The 22,009-nt window shown below is 39.5% G+C and overlaps 1 protein-coding gene across 1 annotated transcript in view; it reads right to left on the reverse strand.

Annotated features, from left to right (window-relative positions):
• Window positions 1-18,657, reverse strand: part of LOC114455882 (protein dispatched homolog 2-like) — a 21,888-nt gene extending 3,231 nt beyond the window's left edge. Inside the window, 17 exon segments of the mRNA XM_028437181.1 lie at window positions 7-1,938; window positions 1,941-2,270; window positions 2,273-2,299; window positions 2,302-2,493; window positions 2,496-2,568; window positions 2,570-2,764; window positions 3,499-3,548; window positions 3,551-3,626; window positions 3,628-3,657; window positions 4,289-4,386; window positions 4,472-4,581; window positions 5,644-5,759; window positions 6,933-7,056; window positions 7,178-7,207; window positions 8,872-9,092; window positions 9,176-9,311; window positions 18,490-18,657. Coding sequence (XP_028292982.1) covers window positions 7-1,938; window positions 1,941-2,270; window positions 2,273-2,299; window positions 2,302-2,493; window positions 2,496-2,568; window positions 2,570-2,764; window positions 3,499-3,548; window positions 3,551-3,626; window positions 3,628-3,657; window positions 4,289-4,386; window positions 4,472-4,581; window positions 5,644-5,759; window positions 6,933-7,056; window positions 7,178-7,207; window positions 8,872-9,092; window positions 9,176-9,311; window positions 18,490-18,584 — 3,835 coding nt within the window. The 5' untranslated portion in view covers window positions 18,585-18,657.
• Window positions 18,658-22,009: the final 3,352 nt, after the last annotated feature.

Below are 22,009 nucleotides of genomic sequence, written 5' to 3' on the forward strand. Positions count from 1 at the left end.
GTGTGTTTTCTTTGTATGGAGATGAAGTCTGCAGGGCTTGTGGGGGTTGGCAGGCTTTATCTTGATGAATGCATGTCTCCTCTGTTGTGCTCTCCCTGCCAACATCGCCCTCACAATACTCAATATCATCAGAGAGCACAGAAGGTCGGTTGGACAGTTTACTGGTGCACGTGCTGTTCTCAAAGCTGTCACTCAGACGATAAGCCAGTGGCTGCAGCTCATACTGCTCCGTTCCTCCATTCCCACCTACCACCGTTTGTTTGTCTCTGTGTTGAAGGAGGTGGTTGGGGTAAAGGTAACCACCTGCCTGGTTGTCATAACTCCTTCGCGCCCGACTTCTCTCAAATGCCCCGTTAGCAGCTGCAGAGGATCCAGCCTCAGAGGAAGAAGAAAGCCTGCCATCTGTCTGTTCTGAACAACACGGTAGAGAGACGGTTCTGCAGTTCTTCTGTGGTCCGAAAAAGCAGCATAAGGACTGAAAGAAAAAAGTTGCAAATCCACATGCTACACATTTCACCAAAAAGAGGAAAATCCCCAGCTTTCTGTATACCAGAGCGGTGGCAGGTAACATTATAACACCGGTGCAAAAAAATGCTCCGGAAATGATGGCGACAGGACATCCCATCCTTTTAGTGGAGTGTGCGACTTTCCCAATTTTATCCAAATGAGGTGCTAGGCTGTACGATATGCAGTAGTTGGCAACAAAGTCAACAGACAACCCGGCAGCCGATGATATTAACAAAGCTTCAAAACCGCTCAACTGCCACTCAAGAAGAACAAGGAGACCGATGGTGACGAACACACTTCCTCCTACAGCTACCGTCCCATATATACTCAGTGGAATGCTCCACGTGGTTAGGAGAAGTGAAACAAATGTGAGTGCTATAGAAAAGCCTGCTACAACCAGAGATTCAGAACTTAAAGCCTGCTGGAGGTCAAATAGAGAAAGCTGGCTGATGAACCAGCCATTGTCGAGTCCGGGTGGTGCTGTGGATATTTCTGTGTTAAACCACGTCAGGATTGTTTTGTAAAAAACACTGGTTTTACTGAAGTTAAAGCTGTAGTTGTGTGTTGTTTTGAATACCAGCACAAGGGCAGCAACTCTGCCATCTGGCTGGAAGTACAAGCCCCCACTGTGAGCAAGATGGCCTTTGGTACGTCTCTCTGCCAGCATCATGGCAAGGCAGCTTTCCAAAAGAGCAGCAGAGTAGGGGAAACTATGTTTTTTACAGCAAATGTTTGAGGCATCCTCAGTCTCTGAACACTCCCTGTCAGACATCCAGTGAATCAACTTCTCAAAGAGACAAATATTGTCAGTCAAGAACTCTTTGTCCTCTGTTGAGGGAGGGAAGTAAAAGCTTTGGTTTTGAACTCGTCCACATAAAGCCTTCAACCAAACCTGAGCGTCTGGTCGACTTATGTTAAAATCTGGATCTAACACTAAAGAGCCATTACTTCTTGGGTCAAAGTGATCTCCATTATCCGTTGGTTTGACACCCCACACAAGTTGTATTTTAACTGGTGCATCTTCCCCATTTCTCTGCCTTTCAAACATAAACATTTGACGGTATTCAGCATCGTATCTCTCAAACTGGTGACTGGAGCGGAAAAGTTGGGTGACTTTGCTGTTGAGGGTAGGCAGCTTTATACATGGGTCGATGCATGACATATATGTACCACCAGCAGCAAGCACCGCAAACCAACACACCCAAATGTACCTAAACTTCACCACTCCACAGGGCAGGATTCTCAGAAACAACAACTTAGACGTGTCACTCAAACCCTGCTTTAATTCTCTCAGCTTCTGGCTGAGGCCTGAGAGACATCTCTTGCGCAAGTTTGTGTCCCAGAAGGCCCCGGTGTTTTTCGAGCAGCAGGGTTTCCACCCGTGCACTGCCACAGAGGATGTTTTTGTGTAACGCTCATGCAATATGAAGAGCATGGCAGCCACACTAAGACTAGAAGTGAGTTGATAAACGAGGCCATTCCGAGATAAATAGAGAAACATCGGATTGCTGTGATGCTGCTTAGATACCCAGAGAAAAATGCCATGCTGGACGCTAAACCTGACGACATGATGAGATAACCGACTTCCTGCAAAGCTCTGTTGACTCTCTTCTCCAGGGAGGCTGATGGGTTCTGGGATAGCTGTAGATTCCAGAAATCCACAAAGATATAAACCTGATTGGAGCAGCCTGCTAAGAGGATAAGAATTGAAGCTAGGTTCACCACCGGAAAAAAAGTTAGCTGAAAAACCACCTTGTAGAAGAATAAGATGTAAGAAGGGAGCTCGTGATCATATGACAGATAGAGCCACTGTGAACAGAGACTGGAGATAGGAGTCCCATGGTGACAAAAGAGCTAAAACCGCTAGAACGGGATAAACAGAATCTATTGCCAAGTAGTATTTGAAGAGCATCTGCTTGATGCCAAAATCTATACCAGTAATGGTTGTGTTGTTTGTAGGTTGGATCCGGCCTTCAAGACTGTTCTGTAAAGCTCCATCAGGTGTTTCTCCTTAGCCACAGGAAGGAACACAAGGCTGTACTTAAGGGTGGGGATTTGGTAATTCAACAGTGTGTGGGCCGAGGAAGTCTTTGTCAACGAGGAAGTGCAGTATCTGAAACCCCAGGCGGGACTGCAGGCAGCGAGAGGGAACCAGAGAACAGGAACCGTGTTTGGGCCTGGCGACGCAGCCTTCCACTAGACGACCCTCGTGATAGTGTGGAGCACATTTACGGAGAAGGTTCAGTGTCTCGGAGACCTTGAAAACAAGCCCAAAAACACTTAATGCAACACTTAACAAGTGGTGCCAAAGTGATTTTACAGACAGTTTGGGCCACAGGTTTTGGGTATGAAAACAAGCAATTTCAAAATCAGTGTGCTCTAGTTTGAACTTTCACGTATCAATGATATGTAAGACACCGACAATATCCAAATAATAATTGACGGATATCAGAACTTTTAGGTTTTTCTCCACCAGTTTGGGAAATTTGCAAGTTTTCTTCAACACTTGTCAAATATTGTGGAGTTTCATTGAATTTGTGAATTTGGAAGAACTGAGATATCGAAAACTGATTCAGTTAGTTATTTAACAATTCATTTTTACTCTCTTCCTGCGGGCCACATGGATGCCCTAAAGAGACGTTATTCAGCCCCTGGGCCTTGAGTTTGACATTAAACCAATGAAGTCTTAGTTTTTGTAAAATATGCTTTTTTTCTGGGAACTAATAATAAAAGAAATTGCATACAATAAGAAAAAAAGTGTGGCTTGAAACACAAAATTAATTTTAATTTAAGTTATATTCAGAAAGTTTTTTTTTTTTTTCAATAATAAGCTGAGTTTCAGATTATTTGAGTGCACGCTATGATCGAAATGAAAGCAATTTTTGTGCTGAAAGAGAGATTTTCGTCCTTAAAACATTGTCCTTTTTTTTTAACCATTTGCAATTGTGCATTTATCAATAACAGTGTTTTATTTAATATGAGAAACCATACCTCTTGGGCAGTGAGGCTGAGGCAGGAAGACGCATTAGTGAGAACTGCCAATAATTCCCTAACGACCAGCTTGGACAGCAGCCGCTTCTGGTCACGCTGTCACCCTCCATCCTCACATTCTGCTGGCAACAGATCCTCAAACTGGGGCTGGGAGCGAAGCTGAGCCAAAAACAGAACAGGGATGTTTCATTAATACCAGCACCAGGTACTGGATAATAAATTCTGCATTTATTAAAGAGAATAATTGTTCATACAGTGGTAGACTGAACAGCAGAAAAATGGGGAAAAAGCAGAAGCAATAGAGCACGTGTCAAACTCAAGGCCCAGGGGCCAAATTTGGCCCTTTAGACTTCAGTTCGGCCCACAGAAGAAAGTAAAAAATGACAAAAATTATTGTCTAAATTACCAAAAAAATCCAGTTGTAGATACCGGTGTCTTAAATTCACCAATTTAATGAAATCAACAATATTTTAGGGGCTTGCATTTTTTCTTTCTTTATATCAAATACATTTTAATTGTGGAAAAAACTGTCAATATTTCCACAAATCTTGCAATTTTCTCACAAAAAATTTAACAAAATTCCTCTAAATTACAGAAAAAATTGGTAACAAAATGAAAAGTGAATTGAACTAAATTAGGGCACAATGATGTTATAATTGTTCTCTTTTCCCCCCCATCTAAAATCTGAGTTCCACTTGAGATCAAACTGGTCTGTGTTGGCCCCTGAACTAAAATGACTTTGACACCCTTGCAATAGAGAGACGATGGAGTTGGTAAGATCAGAACAAACCCTGGATTGCTCCATCTCACACATGGCATGGATGGCCTTCAGGCTCCAAAGACTGGCTGAGTTTTCAGATCGAAACACCAGCTGAGCAAAGCGTTCCCCTGTGTGTGTGTGTATATGAGGGCAGAAAGATGGTTTAAACAGTATTTTAAATGACAAACAGTGAATCCCAGTTTATTTACTAACCAGGAGCATCACAGAGAAAAGTATCAGTGGAGGAATCTCGTGCCAGCATCCTCCGGAATCGAAGCCTGTCCTGACTTTTGCTGCTTTCTCTGCCCGCAGCGTCCCCAAACCTGATCAGGTGCAAACACATCCACCCACACACACGCACGCACGCACGCACGCACGCACGCACGCACGCACACACACACACACACACACACACACACACACACACACACACACACACACACACACACACACACACACACACACACACACACACACACACACACACACACACACACACACACACACACATTGATTTTAGCTTCTTTTACTGACGAATACTTTTCATGCTCCAGTCGAACAGGACCACACTTCAATCTCTATGCCAACAACACCGCTGCACTACAACAGGTATGTCAGGGAATCTGAAAACTGAGACATTAACTGCCTTAGTAAAATAAGTAATCACGTCAATTATTTTCTTGTATGCTATTTTTTGAATGGGGATATTCACTTTCCCTGCAATATGTCGTGCTAATGCCGATAGAACCTACGAAAGATAATGTGAGCTTGAATTATGATTATTATTCCCTTTATTTGATATGGACATCGCAATTACATTGGTAATCCAGATGTTTTGTTTTGAGTGTGTTAGCACACGTGCTAATTTACACCTGTCCACAGGAGGCTTTTAAAAAGGTTAAAAGTAACAGAAATAATAAGAAAGTAAGGAGGAAATATACACTGCACAAAACATTACCAAAAGAAAAGCAATTTTCAAAGTTAAATACAGTCATTAGTTTTAGGGCAAGTGAGAAACCAGGTAAAACTATTAATGTGAACATTGTTTTGATTTTAGCTATTTTTTAAGGCCCATTGTTGAATGGACTCAATCTAAATCAGGTAAATTTGTATTGATAACTGATTGTGAATTTGTCCAAAAAATAAATAATTGCCTAAAAACAAAACTAGAAACATTTCCAAATTATTTTAAAATTATTTTTTTAATCTTTCCGAGTACCCGCTGCAATGTCACCTGATGAAACCTATGATGCTATATAATTATACAGAGAATAACCATGTCTTCAATGTTTTGACGCCTGTTTCCTTCATTGTTAATCCACTGCAGTAAACGCAGCGGGTGTGATGCAATCTCCCAGCATTCCCATGAAAAACTGTCCACTGACCTTTCCCTGAGCTGCTGCGGTAGAGGAGACAGAGCTTTCCCCGGGCCCGTGTTCTCCTGTAGCCGAGAGAAGCTGGACTCCCGGACTCCTATGTACGTTCCCCGCGGCTCAAAGCCCTGCAGAAATAGAGCAGCACAAGCGCTTTCATGCATGCACGCACACACACACACCCACACACACGTCAACCTACGTACATTACGCCTACAGAGAGGGCAGCTCCTGCATAAAACATCAAACATGTTTGCATCTGCTTTTGTGGGTGATGTGACCTATAGTCTAAACCTGATAAATGATCTAAAGCAGGGGTGTCATTTTAGTTCAGGGGCCAAATACGGACCAGTTCAATCACAAGTGGGCCACAGGTTTTAGGTGGGAAAACTAACAATTTCAACATTAATGTGCCCAAATTTGCACTTCCAGTTATAAATTAGACATAAAGTATGGAAGGCATCAACAAAATCTAAGCAATAAGTGACAGACACTTCAATGTCCTTTGATTTATTTAATAATTTGAGTAAAAATTACAGTATTTTGCAAAAATTTTGAATTCTTGAAACTGAATTATTTGGTAATTTACACAATGATTCATTTTCACATTCTCCTGTGGGTCGAATCGGATGCTCCGAAGCGCCAGATTTGGCCTCTGGCCTTGAGTTTGACACATATGATCTATATAATATATATAAAGTACCTACAATATCCAAGCAATACAGATAAAGTGCAAGTCGCTGCAGGATCTTTGCTTCTAAATTCATTGATTTTGTGACTAATTTGTGAATTTTTAATGGAATCTTGAAGAATGTTTGTAAGAATTTGCAGGATTTGGGAAAATGTTGAGTTCTTCCACAACTTGTGATTAAAAATAACTGCCATCGTAGTAAAATCACAGGAAAATTGCAATCCCCAGCAAATATTGAGTAGTTTAACTGAATTTGGAGGGGCTGAGATTATTTTATAATTCACACGAATCATGTTTTCTCTGTTAGGGCCAAATTGGATACTTTCAAGAGCAGAATTTGGCCCCCGGGCCTTGAGTTTGACACATGTCATAAAAGATAAACTCTAATGACACTGGGTGGGATTTTATTCCTTCTTGCTTAATTATTCTGACATAAGAGTGAAGGATGAGGTTGAGATCATGAGTCACTAAAGAGACGGTAGTTTAACACCTGATTGATTTGATTAAGGTTGACAGCAAAGACACAACACACCATCCTCCAGGGAGGGACATTATATTGTTAACCAAGCACTGTGATGTTGGTAACTAGCATACATTCTCTCACGCTCACCAGCAGTGGCTCAGAGAAATCAGGCAGAGAACTGATGAAGAGTCCAGCCAGTGAGCATCCCAGCAGCAGCACGGCACAACTGAGCAGCACCGTCAGAGGATAGTCCACTATCAACTGGGAATATCTGTCAATTAGAAACCAAAGATAAAACACAACACAGATGTGTGAATCATTGTCAACAAGAAAAAAATCTATAAACTCAGTCAATATCAGGATTCTGAAGTAAATAAGTTTCAAAAGCTCACTTTTTAAGGATGAAGTACATCCCTCCTTTCCTGTGGGAGATCAAGAACTTTAATTACCAAGCAATGATGAAAGAAGTATTAAAGAATATATTAATGAATGCTAACATTTTGTAAGACGTAGAACGTAAAAGAAGGTGAGTGTCAACAAGAAAAAGAGAATTACATTAACTCTGTAAAGCGTGAATCATTAAATAACCGACAGAAGATTCCAATGTTTTGAAACTGGAGTCTTTATTGGTCCAAATGAACAACCAAAAAAAAAAAAAAAATGTCAAATATAAATTTCCATTTACGAGTTTTAATTTGTATCATATTTGATACATCAGGTCTCCATGCTCAAATATTGTCTTTCTTAAAGCTGATATCCGGAGTTTCTGAGAAACGTCTCGATGTCCAGCCCTAAACAGCATCACTTCCTCCCACTGCCAATGTACCAGAAGCCACGCCTCTACTTTTCTGCACGCATCGCGGAACATAACAAGGTTGATATAGGTCTATGGGTCAGGTAAGAGCCAAAATCATATTTACCTGTTTGCTGTTGGGACACGCTGTATGTGCACAGTTCTGCATTCACTTTGATTGACAGTCTCAAAAACAGGAAGTCGAAGCCTATTGGCTGGGCGCACTCACTGTTTCCATTTGTATAGGGGTCTATAGGATGAAGGCGGGACTTATATACATTAATGTATATGAATGACCACCAACAGTAGACCATAGTAAAAGAATGATGCATAGATTTCTCAGACACTCTGGATATCAGCTTTAAACAACAAAAACATAATGAATAACCAACATGTCAACACATTGGTAATTCCATACATACAATACATAACATTTGAAGTGCTACTTTAATGCAACAGTGAGATACTGTATCCACCAATGGAACTGGCACAGTGGAGTCTATAACATATAACATTTAACTTGTTTTTAGTCATTTTGTAGTTTTATTTTCCATGATGGTGTTAAACATGAAAACACTTCCTGTCCGTGGTCAGACAGAGATGTACTCAGTATTTCTCACAGTACACATGGGCAAAGTGGCCTGTACAATGCTCACATCTCTGTCTGTTTCCCACGTTGGTTCCCAAATTATGCAATTTAAAAATGTATTTAGTTTACTAGAAAAATAAAAAGAAGAGTTTATTTGACTTGGTGATGTGTAAAAGCATGAAATGCAATAAAAAGACAATTCAAACTGATTTAGAGTTACATGACCTCATAGACCTGTTGTATCAAATCTGATGCAACAATTTCAAGATTTCGAGATTATGAAATATAAATTAATATCACACTGCATCAACCCAGTAAATATTAGAATGTTTTTCTTACTTTAAAATTTAAAAATTGGAAAAGTTCTTCTCCTAAAACCACATGTGCAGCTGGTAAGACCTCTGCTGAACTAATTACTGCCCCATGGTGGATTTGTAAGAAAAAACTCATCACACTGATCATGTAAGAGTCCTAAAACTCATGTATGGAATATGATACGTTTGGCGTTATAGGGCTAACAGACTGCATTTAATTTAATGTGAATATCACATCTAGCTTTTTATCCATCAATTCTTCTATTCTCTACATTGTTTGTGCATGTGATAAAAGCAAATAAAAACAGAATAAACTGAGGTGTGTCGGACAGCAGATCCTGGTCAACACGTTGACACCTACAGTAACTCTTAGTGGAGCGATGAACCCACCTCACTGCCACCACATGACGCTGCTTTGGTTTCTGTGTGCTGCTCTCATTGGACCCGTGCAGCCAGTGACATCTCACCGCTCCGCCATGAGAAGAACTACAACCCACTTTCAGCCCTGCACTCATGTCCCCATGAGGTTTGACCTGTCCGTGGTGACTGCAGTGAGGACATTTGGGCAGCTGCGGTGAATCATAAGCACTGGTGCGTGGATTCTGGGGGACCTAAGAGAGAACAGAAGAAGAAGAAGAAGAAAAGAAATGTGCCTCTGTCGACCCAAAGTTTGCACCGATATTCAAACTCATACTTGGTGATAAAGCTGTATGGAGGAAGAAGGTCTTCCGAGGCTGCTGCAGCTGTCACACAGCTCCCCATCAGAGAGGACCGTCAACTGGGCTTCAGTGGGGCTGTCAGGGGGGCACAGCGAAACCATGGGGATGTCACTGCACGGGAACAAAGAGGTGCATGTTAAAAATGCACGTATTAATCTGCATTATATTCTCTTGTGTCATTATGTATAACTGTGTACTTCTGAGCTTTGCTTCATTCCAAGTTCAGCAGAAATAACACATAAAGAGGGGATAAATGTTTTTGAGGGAAACAGGATAAAATTACTGGAAGGAGAGCCAATTAAAATGAGACATGGAGGGTGAGAAATGTTGCAAATGTTTAATACAGGGAGATTATTGTCACTTCTTGTCACCTTCTCATTGTAAAAAGAAGTCAGTCCTGCATAGATGGATGAAAAGAGGCAGCCATGAATAATATGTATTAAATTGCCCAGGAAATGAGTGTGTCATTTTATGCCCACTGACTTTATTATGTTCTCCTTTCTCAATCCTGTGAGACATAACGCGAGCTCTGTTAAATCTGAGAAATAAAATCCCCATTAAGACATTTCTTAGATGTCATCAATTGTTTTTTGACAAAAACCTGTTGATATATTTGAAGCATCAGCATTTAGATCATTCAAAGCCTTTCAGTGTTGGGCCAATGTTTATAAGAGGTGTACATTTGGATTTTATTTGCCGGTTGTAGATGTATCAAAACTGCCGGCCTGAGGGCCACATACTGCCCTCGGTCCAATTTTGTGCAGCCTTAAAAAAACAAATCCCCGAAAAATTTGTATTTCTAGAATTTGGAAGGAATATGAAGCCCTACAATACACACAAAATAACCCCAAAAATACACAAAATGACAGCAAAATGCTCAAAATGTCAACAAAAGTATTCATAGTAATAAAAAAACATACACACAAGATTCCAAAAACACACAAAATGACAACAAAAATGAAAACAATCACTAAACCATCAACCAAACAACAAAACACACACAGCATGACACACAAAATACCAACAAAATTACAGAAAATCCCAAAAAAAACACAAAATGACAACAAAACCACAAAAAAACACCCAAATTGACTCATACATTGACAAAACAATTCCCAAAATGCCAGATAAACACACAAAATGACTAAAAACTCAGAAAACAACAATAAAAAAGCACACAAAAAGATATAATCTTGTAATTCTCAAATTGGTCAATAATTTAAATGCTGACATGAATGTTGATAATGTGGCCTTCATGTCATTAGGGGTGAGTATTGGCAAGGATGTTGCAATACTATACGTATCACAATATGTGGATCACGATATGATATTATCCCATATTCTACCCAGTTAATATCAAAATTAAACGTAGAGATGAAAAATCAAGTTACTGTATATGTTCAGAAGATATTGATCATTCAGAGGATAAATTGAGTCAAAACTATTTGCTTCAAAACATCCCATTTATATCCCTTTTTTATAATGTGATAATAACACGGAGAAGAACGGAATAAAACAATCCTTTATTCATTATTTAATCCACCCCGTATAATGACCACGACCTTCCTTAATGTGACTGAGTGACACACTCATACGTGTGTGGCTACGGTGTGTGGGGTCCGGTTTGGTGCGCGCGTGTGTTTGTAGCCTTCTATTTAATACAGCTAGCGCTAGCAGTAACACCGATCTGTGGTCAAAAGCCTGCAAAGTCGTTTTAACATCAACTCATACTGTTTCACGTTTTCAGATGTTCGTAAATTTCAGCAAAATCTCAGTGTGTGAATGCGCCACATGAAAAGCAGACGTTGGGGTCTCATTTATTTATTACATGGGGTCCCTAGGTAAAACTAATCCTGTGCAAATAGTGCTTATGAAATCAACATCCATTTTGAACTTTAAAAAAAAAAAAAAAAAATTTGCAAATGTATATTTTTGGAAAAAAAAATTTTGTATTCATCTGTTGCTTTGTGTATGTAAATATTTTACCAAAATGTAGTTGGAATTGGTGAGATGAATTTATAAGACCCTGTGGTCTTCTTAACCTCTACCAGCACAGTGGTGTTATAAATGTTCGATTTTTTTTTTAGATTTTGTATGTGCAAACAAATTAATACTCTGGGTATGAGCTTTTCAATTCAAATATGAAATATAAAATTATACATAAAAACTTTTTTTCCTCCTATTTTAACTTATAGATGTCACTGTATGTGTAGCTAGGCTACAGTGTTCGAGAACGGTTTCATTTTGTGTGTGTGCGCGCGCGGGGTCCAGTTTGGTGCGCGTGTGTGTGTGTGTGTGTGGTCCAGTTTGGTGTGCTCGCGTGGTCAAGTTTGGTGCGCACGCGGTCCAGTTTGGTGCGCGCACGTGGGGTCCAGTTTGGTGCGCGCGCGTGTGTGTGTGTGTGCGTAGTCCAGTTTGGTGCGCGCGTGGTCCAGTTTGGTGCGCGCGTGGTCCAGTTTGGTGCGCGCGTGGTCCAGTTTGGTGCGCACGCTTGTGGGGTCCAGTTTGGTGCGCGTGTTGGGGTCCGGTTTGGTGCGCGTGTGTGTGTGGTCCAGTTTGGTGTGCGCGCGTGCGTGTGTGTGTTTTAAAGTTTGGTGCGCGCGGTCCAGTTTGGTGCGCGCGGTCCAGTTTGGTGCGCGCACGTGGGGTCCAGTTTGGTGCGCGCGCGTGTGTGTGTGTGTGCGTAGTCCAGTTTAGTGCGCGCGTGGTCCAGTTTGGTGCCCGCGTGGTCCAGTTTGGTGCGCGCGTTGTCCAGTTTGGTGCGTCCGTTGTCCAGTTTGGTGCGCGCGTTGTCCAGTTTGGTGCGCACGCTTGTGGGGTCCAGTTTGGTGCGCGTGTTGGGGTCCGGTTTGGTGCGCGCGTGTGTGTGTGGTCCAGTTTGGTGTGCGTGTGTGTGTGCGTGCGCGCGTGTGGTCCAGTTTGGTGCGCGCGCAAAAACCGGCGGGCCCGCGGTGGGGATAAAATGTTCCACGCCATGCAGGTGTAGTCAAAGACGGAAAATCCGCCAATAACTGCTCATAAACACCGCCGGACGCAGAGAAATTAGCGTGTGTCAACGGCCCAAATCCCCCAGTCTTACACGGAAAAGTAGAAAAAGACACAGCATCGATCAGTTTGGTGCGCGCGCGCGGGGTCCAGTTTGGTGCGCGCGTGGGGGTGTGTGGTCCAGTTTGGTGTGTGTGTGGGTGTGTGGTCCAGTGTGGTGCGCGCGGTCCAGTGTGGTGCGCGCGGTCCAGTTTGGTGCGCGCGTGGGGTCCAGTTTGGTGCGCGTGTGTGTGGTCCAGTTTGGTGTGTGTGGGTGTGTGGTCCAGTTTGGTGCGCGTGTGTGTAGTCCAGTTTGGTGCGCGTGTGTGTGGTCCAGTTTGGTGCGCGCGGAGTCCAGTTTGGTGTGGGTGTGTGGTCCAGTTTGGTGTGTGGGTGTGTGGTCCAGTTTGGTGCGCGCGTGTGTGTGGTCCAGTTTGGTGTGCGCGCGTGTGTGTGTGGTCCAGTTTGGTGCGCGTGCGTGTGTGTGTGTGCGTGGTCCAGTTTGGTGTGCGCGCGTGTGTGTGTGGTCCAGTTTGGTGCGCGTGCGTGTGTGTGTGTGCGTGGTCCAGTTTGGTGCGCGCATGGTCCAGTTTGGTGCGTGCGCATAGGGTCCAGTTTGGTGCGCACGCTTGTGGGGTCCAGTTTGGTGCGCGTGTGTGGGGTCCGGTTTGGTGCGCGTGTGGGTGTGTGGTCCAGTTTGGTGCGCGTGTGTGTGTGGTCCAGTTTCGTGCGCGCGTGTGTGTGTGTGGTCCAGTTTGGTGCGCGCGTGGGTGTGTGGTCCTGTTTGGTGCGCGCGTGTGTGTGGTCCAGTTTGGTGCGCGAGTGTGTGTGTGGTCCAGTTTGGTGTGTGCGCGCGTGTGTGTGGTCCAGTTTGGTGCGTGTGTGTGTTAGTGTTGTGGTGGTCAAGACCAGTCTTGGTCTCGAGACCAAATTTTAAAGGTTTTGGTCTTGTCTCGGACTCGGGATTTTCCGTCAAGACCGTTCGAGACCAGCACTAATTCCTGCTATTTTTAAACTTTTTTATAATGTGATAATAACACGGAGAAGAACGGGATAAAACAATCCTTTTTTCATTATTTAATCCACCCCGTATAATGACCACGACCTTCCTTAATGTGACTGAGTGACGTGTGTGACACTCATACGTGTGTGGCTACGGTGTCAGTTTGGACCGCGGAGCGCAAGGGAGATATGAACTAATCACCGGTAAAAATCCCAGTAAAACTCCAGAAAACAATCACCAGTAATAAATATTATGTCCCTGGTAAAGACAGTAGCTCTAATAACTGGTAAAATGATAAACTGATGATATTACAGCCTGTGAAGGCTGGATAGGGGACGCACTTACTCTGCTTCTGGGTCCTAGTGCCAGCCGGGCGGTGAAGCCTGTTCCGTTTACCGTGTTTACTGAGGTCTGTGTGTGTTTAATAAGTCCGCGTGTGTTTAATAAGTCTGTGTGTGTTTAATAAGTCCGTGTGTGTCCGTGTGAAAGTCTGCATGTTTATGCCTCTGTCCATCCACTCTTTTCATTATATCCATGTCTTTTAAGGCTTTTATTACATAGTGTCAGCTGTAGTCCGGGCCGCCGCCATCTTGGTTTATGTCGTCACCAGCGCGTCATCGCCGCAGAGTTGCACGAGCATAGAATGAATCAAATAACTGTCAAGAGGTCTTATATTAGTCTATTATCTTTTTAAAGTGGTGTTTTTTTTTGTGGCTTTAGACTCCAATTACATTTATGTATATAATATGTTCCCCACAATATAAACAGGTTCACAATATAATTATTTTTTATAGTCTCTGTTTCCACTGTATCCAGAATAATAATAATAATTCTCAACAAGAACTATTGATTGATTTGTCACATGACTGTTCCAGTGTTTGTTTTATTTAGTTTCACATCTACCTGTAGCTCTTTGTTTTTTACACTGATGACAACTTGTTTGTAGTTTTATTTCAGAAAGTTTCACTTTTACAGTTACAGTTGGAAACCTTTGTTAATTGAATATCCTAGTTACATTACAGCAACCAAATGAAACTATATCAACTAAGTGAATTAATAAAAATAACCTGTGTAAAGGCTTTTTCAAACTAAAAAAATATCTTGTGAACTCTATGACCTGTTGACCTGCACAACTCAAAGAATCAGAATCAAGAATCATTATTTCTTGGCATAAATGCTTTTAAACACTTGCTGTACATTCAGCTGACATAAAAATCTTGTTTTCAAATATGTAGAATAATTGTGAATTTATCAGTAGCAGTAGTAGTTTTAATATTTTAGTTATTTTTTTGCAGGCACCTTTTTTGTCTGTCAAATGTATTTAAAATAAACTAAAATTAAAGAGAGAATGTTATTTAACTGTTGAACCTTGCCATAATTTTATTTGTTTATATATTTTTTTAAATTGAAAATTGGTCTTGGTCTTGGTCTTGGTCTCGGCTTGTCTCGGTCTTGGTCTTGACTCGGTCTCGGCTCCCGAAAGTCTTGGTCTTGTCTTGGTCTTGGTGCATTCTGGTCTCGGATAGTGTGGTCTTGAACACAACACTAGACATTGCACACTGCCATCAAAAAATCAAGTGCATCAAATAACCATTGCAACACATTGAAATCATTGTAACCACCACTGAAATATTGCACAAATACACAAACATATTGATTAAATATCACCCCAAAAAAAAAAAAAAAAAAAAAAATCGGCACCCAAAAAATCGCGATATATTGTGAAATTGATTTTTTTTTCACACCCCTACATGTCATACAATCACATTTTTATGTTGAATGAATGAGTGAGTTTTCTAACTGTTATCGTAGGGGGGAAGGCATGCTCATGGAGAACATGCAAACTTCCTTGAACCCACATTCTGTTTAATATAGGAAATGCTAAAAAGTCCTGTTCATGTCAAAGAAATATTTGTGTTCAAGGCCTTTGTTGGAAGTGAAGAAGTCTGACCTGATCCATGCATATGCCTGTGTCGCACTAGTTTGTTTTTCCACTCTAAACTGGATGTAGCCACATTTCCCGTCTTATCACTATGGCGACAGAGTAAGTCAACAGAACCTAATTGACCTCACACAGTTTTATTTGCATCCCATAATAAGGTGCCCAGATGATGAGCAGTGGGTTGAGTCGGTGGCACACATTAGCAGACGGTTTATGGAGCTGATTACCTGAGGAGAGGGACAACTGTTAGCACAACAGGGGCCACAAACATGTGACTGTCTGATCTAAGGGGCCACATTATCAACATTCATGTCAGCATTTAGAAAAATGACCTATCTGAGCATTAATACAGTAAACAAATAAAGAAGTAGGGCTTTTGTGTGTTTCTGTTGTCATTTGCTGTTTATTTTTCTATCATTTTGTTTGTGTTAGTTGTTGTTGGATTCAATTTTAGGTATTTTTCTTGCGGTTTTGTGTGTTTTTGGAGCCATTTCACATATTTTTATTGTCCTTTTTCCATCATTTTGTGTATTTTTTTTCCATTTTGTATATTTTTTCTTTCATTTTGCATCATTCTGTCATTTTGTGTGTTTTGGGAGCTTTTTGTGTATTTTTGTTTTGTTTAGTGTCTGAAGCAAATTTTTATTATTTTGTTATAATCTTGTGTATTTATTCTGTTTTGTTGTGTATTTTTCTGTAATTTTAGTGTGTTTGGAGAAATTTTGTGTATTTTTAGTTATCTTTTTGTGTATTTTTGCTGTTGTGTATTTTCCTGTAATTTTTTTGTGTTTGGAGAAATTTTGAGTATATTTACTATCATTTTGTGGATTTTTGCTGTTGTGTTGTGTATTTTCCTTTCATTTTAGTGTGTTTGGAGAAATTTTGTGTAATTTTGTGATCATTGTGTGCATTTTTGCTGTTGTGTTGTGTGTTTTCCTGTGATTTTGTGTGTTTGGAGATATTTTGAGTATTTTACCATCATTTTGCGTATTTTTGGAGTCATTTTTTCCATTTACTTTTGGTCCCACATAAAACTAGACCGAGGGCTACATGTGGCCCCCGGGCCGCCAGTTGCTAATGTATGACATAGACCATCAGGTGCTTAATGAGCTCAGCAGCCCCTCCTCACAAAGCTTGTTTTACTGTTTTTAGCTCGGACAAGCATGTGAACATCTAATGTTGACTACATTTAGGACAAATATTAATATTCCAACATAAACCCATCCTATCAGTGTTTCAGCATCTTAAATGATTCTCACAGAGGCAGAATCATGCTGGGAGGGAAATATGAAGAAAACATCAATAATTCAGTAGATGAATATAAAAATACACTCAGGAAGGTGTCATCATCATCATCATCATCAGCTGCTGTAGTAAAGAAGTGACTCAGTGTGTTCTCTGGTGTCACAGTAGCATCACTAGCCGTGACTAGGGATGTAACGATTCACTCAACTCCCGATACGATTCGATTCACGATACTTGGTTCACGATACGATTCTCTCACCATTTATTTTACAAAATGGGACTGTAGTCAAATGATGACTGAAAAATATTCCTTTATTTTTTTGGGGGAAAAAAACTAGAAAATACTTATTTTTAATTGTCAAAATAATCCCATGATAAACTATTCAAAACAATGCAATTTGACTAAAAATAAATCTTCAATGAAATAAATAAAGGAATAATACAAATGAAGAAGAAGCCTATTAATTTAAATTCTGGTTCTATAGTAAACAATGCAAAACTGCATAATAGTTCTTTTTCTTTTTAAAAGTGCAACTGAAAATGTATTTTGTGCCTTAACAATTGGACTTTAAAAAAAAAAAAAGTCATTGCACTGATTTACGTCAGATAATAGAATAAAAGAACTTTCAACGTGTAGTGTTTTTACATTTACACATTTTACAACTCCAGACCCTTCAGTTGTTGTATACGTTTAGTGTTTGCCTCGCACATGCAGAAGAAATAAAGTAATGAAACTTGTAATGTAATATTTTCACCAGTGTAGAAAAATGGAGGTGCCCACTGCCCATATATTTGGACCGACTGTATTGATATCAATGGAGAAATTTCTTTCAAGCCTTTAAAGCAGGGGTGTCAAACTCATTTTAGCTCAAGGGCCAAATATGAAGCAGCTTGATCTCAAGTGGGCCACAGGTTAGTAATTTCAACATTATTCTGCCCTAGTTTGGACTTCTACGTATACATAAAAGACAAAATATTTAATGTTTGAAGCATCTCTTCAATGTGATTATGTTGGTTTTAATCTACACTGAGCGGCTGCTGGAGAACAAAGACCTAGAAAGGGTGACACTGAGCAGATCTCTGTGTGCGTGTGTGTTTGTGTTTTAGTGTGTCCTCATTTTACTGCTGGGCCATATGGACCAAAACTCAATATCTCAATATTTTTTTTATCAGAATGGTGAAATTTGATGATGAAAAATGCCAAACAGGACATTTATGAACAAATGTGCTACTTTTGGCTACTTTTCTCCTCTAAGTGACAGCATGTGTGAGTGAGTTCTGTAGTGTGGCTTGTTTAGGGGAAGGTTTTGGTACTTAGGACGCACTCAGAAAAATGGCTGAATGATTAATTGCATTTGCAATATTATCGCAACATCATAAAATGCAATTTTTCAATCGCAAAAGCTGCAATTTTTATTTATGTATTTGTTTTCTCCTGTCTTGTACTGTCCTGTTAAGTTCAGATTGTTTATTATGAAACAGATTGATTTATTACTTGTGTTCATTGAAAAAATAATTGCATATTAAATCGCAATTAAATTATTTTCCAAAATCGTTCAGCCCTAGAAATGCATCTAACTCTGCTTTTTAATGCTGTTCTAAGAAGTAGTGAAATAAGTGACTCCTAATACAAGTGTTCAAAACAAAATAAACTATTATAAATATATTAATATTGATATAGGCAATATTGTAATTTTCTATATCGCCAAAATAGAAAACTGATAGATCTTGAATCTCGATATATCGCCCAGCACTAACTTATTTAATCTGTAAAACATTCAAAATGATGTGATCCAATTACTTATGACAGACAGATGGAATATTTTGGATTAAATTAGTATTTTAAATTTAATCTGAAACAATCTCATGAGAATGTGTGATTTCCGGCTATAAATTCATTATATTATTTGTGGCTTGGTAAATAATAATAATAAATAATAACAATATTTGTGTCTTATTCATTATTAACGCAGTAAATGACCGAGGTCTGTGTGTAAATGTGTTTTAGTCCATTTAAGCTAATCAGGAAGCTTCTCAGACGTCAACATACAAGACTGGGAAATAAAAGCGCCCACCTTTGACAAGCTTCATGGATTTCCTTTCCTTCGAGTGGAGAATCATCCATTATTATCGCATCCGTGCTTTCCCCGACCACAGAACACGCGTCCATCCTCCTCCCGCCTTCAAACGCTCAGATTTCACAGCGTGGTCGCGGATTTTTTTTCCATTTGTTATTATTATTGTTTTTTGGGTTTTTGTTTTTTTTTTTGCTGTTCCAGGAAATGTGTGATCCAGCCTGAGTCCTCAGTACCTGGGTCTGGTTCACTGTCCACAGTCTGACAGCAGCACCGGAGTCGATAGGGTTAATCTGCCTCCTGCTGAGCGCTGATTGGACGAGCCGCGGTGATGCTGAAGAGCATGCGCAGTGGCTGTCCAACCACGAGCCCCACACATCAGTGTTACTGTCACTGTCTGAGATAATGTTAGTGTTACTGTCTTATCAACTTACATTAGTGTTGGTGTTTATTTTACATTTTTTAAATTTAAAGGAAAGAAACTGAACATGTTTTGCTTTCATGCAGATATTGCTGTCAAATTCAGCACAAATATTTTGATAGTTAGGTTTGAATTTCTCAACTATCTTTCATTTTGTGCTTTTGTTTTTCTTTCTTTGATTTTATATGTTTTTTTTTAATCGTACAAAATCAAATAAAGAAAAACACACCAAACTACAAAATGACTCCTCGTACAAACCGACAAGGAAAAATAAATACAAACTGACAGCAAAATTTTCTTAATTTTTCAAAATAATAAAAAAAAATTCCAACAAAAATTCAGAAATAGACAACAAATATAGACACAAAACAACTTAAAAGGAATATACACAAAATAAATGAAATAACACACAAAACAACAACAATACACAAAATCAGAGAAAAATACAGACAACACCAACAAAATCACACAAAATGGCACCAAAACACACAAAAGTACAACAATAACACACAAAACAACAACAACAACAAATATAGTTTGCACATATTAGTCTAACTACTCTTATATTTATGTTTATACTTCTTGTTTTTATTTATTTTTCTTTATTCTAGTTGATTATTAATATTTAATGTTACACTATCTGAGAGAGCACAGGTCACCAAGACAAATTCCTCGTGTGTATTCATACACTCTTGGTCAATAAAGTTGATTCTGATTCTGATACACAAAACAGACGAAAAACCTTCCTGTATTGATGCTCAGATTGATTATTATTCTAAATAATGACATAAATGTTGATAATGTGGCCCTTTGATAAAACAATCACATTCTTCTGGCCCTTGATAACAGTTGCCCTCCTCTGATAATCCTCTTATTTAATTCATATCAGAATAAAACTTCTCATATATAGATATAAATGTCCTTTGGTTAGAGACTGAACCAACTTGTTCCCAATGAGTGATTAAGGCCTTTGTATCTTTGACATCGTTGGTGTGTGAATATGAGCGTGAAGGGGTGAAGGTTGTACTTTAGTACTTAGGTATGGACTGCCGCCCTGCCCAGGGTGTCCTCCTGCCTAACGCCCTTTGAGTTCTGTGAGTCGCAACCCTCAACAGGAAGAAGCGGGTCAGACAATGAATGAATGAATTTCTTTGGTACTTAGGTTGTCATAAAAGTGATATATAAATCTAATAAAGTTACAGTTGAACATTTGCTTCAGCATGTATTTAATGGCATAGTAGTTGAAATACTTCTCCCTGACAGTAGGTGACAGTAAGTGTCACCAGCCTTTTCAGTGTCCGTTTACTATATGTATTTAAATTAATGTTTTTTTTTTTTTTTTTTTAATAAAAAAATTGAGGGCTGCAGTTTGGCGTCCCTCCAGCAGATAGCGCCCTAGGTGGCCGCCTGTGTTGCCTGTCGGGAAGGCCGGCCCCGAGTGTCACATTGAGACGGCAATAAGCAGTGTTCCTTGGCTTCATTGGTTACACTAAGTCAGGGATGGGTCACGATTATCACAGTGGGGGCTACAAAAATGTCCTTATCTGACCCATAGGGCCACATTATTAACAATAATGTCAGCATTTAGAAAAATGACCTACACATGCAGCATAAAAAGAACTAAGAGTTTACAAGTTTTTGGAGTCAGTATGTTTGATGTTGTTGTGAACTTTTGTTGTCATTTGTATGTTTTTCTCTCATTCTGTATGTTTTTTTGGTCATTATGAGTGCGTTTTGGTCAGTGGTGGTCTATTTCTTCAGTAATCTGGCTTTTAAATGGAGGGACGCTGTTTCCAATACACTGTCATCACTCTGGGGTCTTAAACATACCTCTAATTGCTTCTCTTGAAAAATAGATCTATAATATCAGACTTTCCTAGTTAAATGAAAGTTTAAAAAGCGTTGGTTTTTTTTGGGTCACTTGGTGTGTTTTTGGCGTTGTTTTGTGTATTTTGCTGTCATTTTGTGTTCAGGGTCATTGTAGTTACAGATTTTGTTTATGTTTCTCCTATTTCTGTCTACATTTGTAGTTGACTTTTGTGTTTTTGGAGTACATTTGTTCATTTTTGTTGTCCTTTTGTGTATTTTTCTATAATTCTGTCTGTTTTCGAATCATTTTATGTATTTTTCTTGTCATTTTGTAAATTGAACTGTTATTTTTGTGTATTCATAGTCGTCTTGTCTATTATATTTTATTTTTTTCATTTTGTGTATTTCTGATGCCATTATATTTTGTTGTTGTTTTATAAAAAGGTCATTTGTCATTTTTTGTTGTCCTTTCGTGTATATTTCTGTAATTTTGTATATCTTTCAGAGTCAGTTTGTTTGTCTACTTTAGGGGTCGAGGGCCTCATGTGGCCACCGGACCACCAGTTCCCCACATCTGTTGGATGTGGATTTAGGAGAGGAGAGGGTTTGTATAAAGGTGTATTTGCTCCTTCCTGCTATGGTTTCTGACCTCTTTAATGAAACAAATAACTACAAATACTGCATTAGTGCAAGAAGGTCTCAAAAGATTTCTATTTCTTTGTCTTTAAAATAGACACGAGAACAGATGAAGTCTCATTTATTATGTGTGCAGTGTGTGAGTTAGTCATGTGACTCAGTAGTCACTCATCCGTTGGAAATCAGGGAATAAATCAAGTTGAATCAAAGCAACAAAATAAAAAGGCGAATTAAAGATTATTTGCTGCCACCTGCTGGACAGAAGATGAAGTTGCCTTCACCTATAAATAAATACATATCTGAAGTGAGAAACACTATCATAACTAAATGGATATGGAGAATTTATAGAGGAAATTACTTTTATTCACTTATATTCATGACAGTACAATAGCTGATGAATGCAATTTTACCTTTATTTTATTACATTTACAAATAGCTACTTGATTTTATGTGTATACACGATAACTATGATTTATACTTTAAAAAAAATACAAAAAACCCATTGTTTTAACACATAGTGATTGAATACGATAAATGTAAAGCAGTTATGTTGGTTTGACAGCCATTTGAAAATAATATACATAAGAAAGTCATGTTCGGTTTAGCATATAGTAGTGGTTTCATATAAATGACACAAAAGTGACGTGTCATTTC

This window comes from Gouania willdenowi, chromosome 22, assembly GCF_900634775.1.
Source record: "Gouania willdenowi chromosome 22, fGouWil2.1, whole genome shotgun sequence".
Classification (NCBI taxonomy): domain Eukaryota; kingdom Metazoa; phylum Chordata; class Actinopteri; order Blenniiformes; family Gobiesocidae; genus Gouania; species Gouania willdenowi.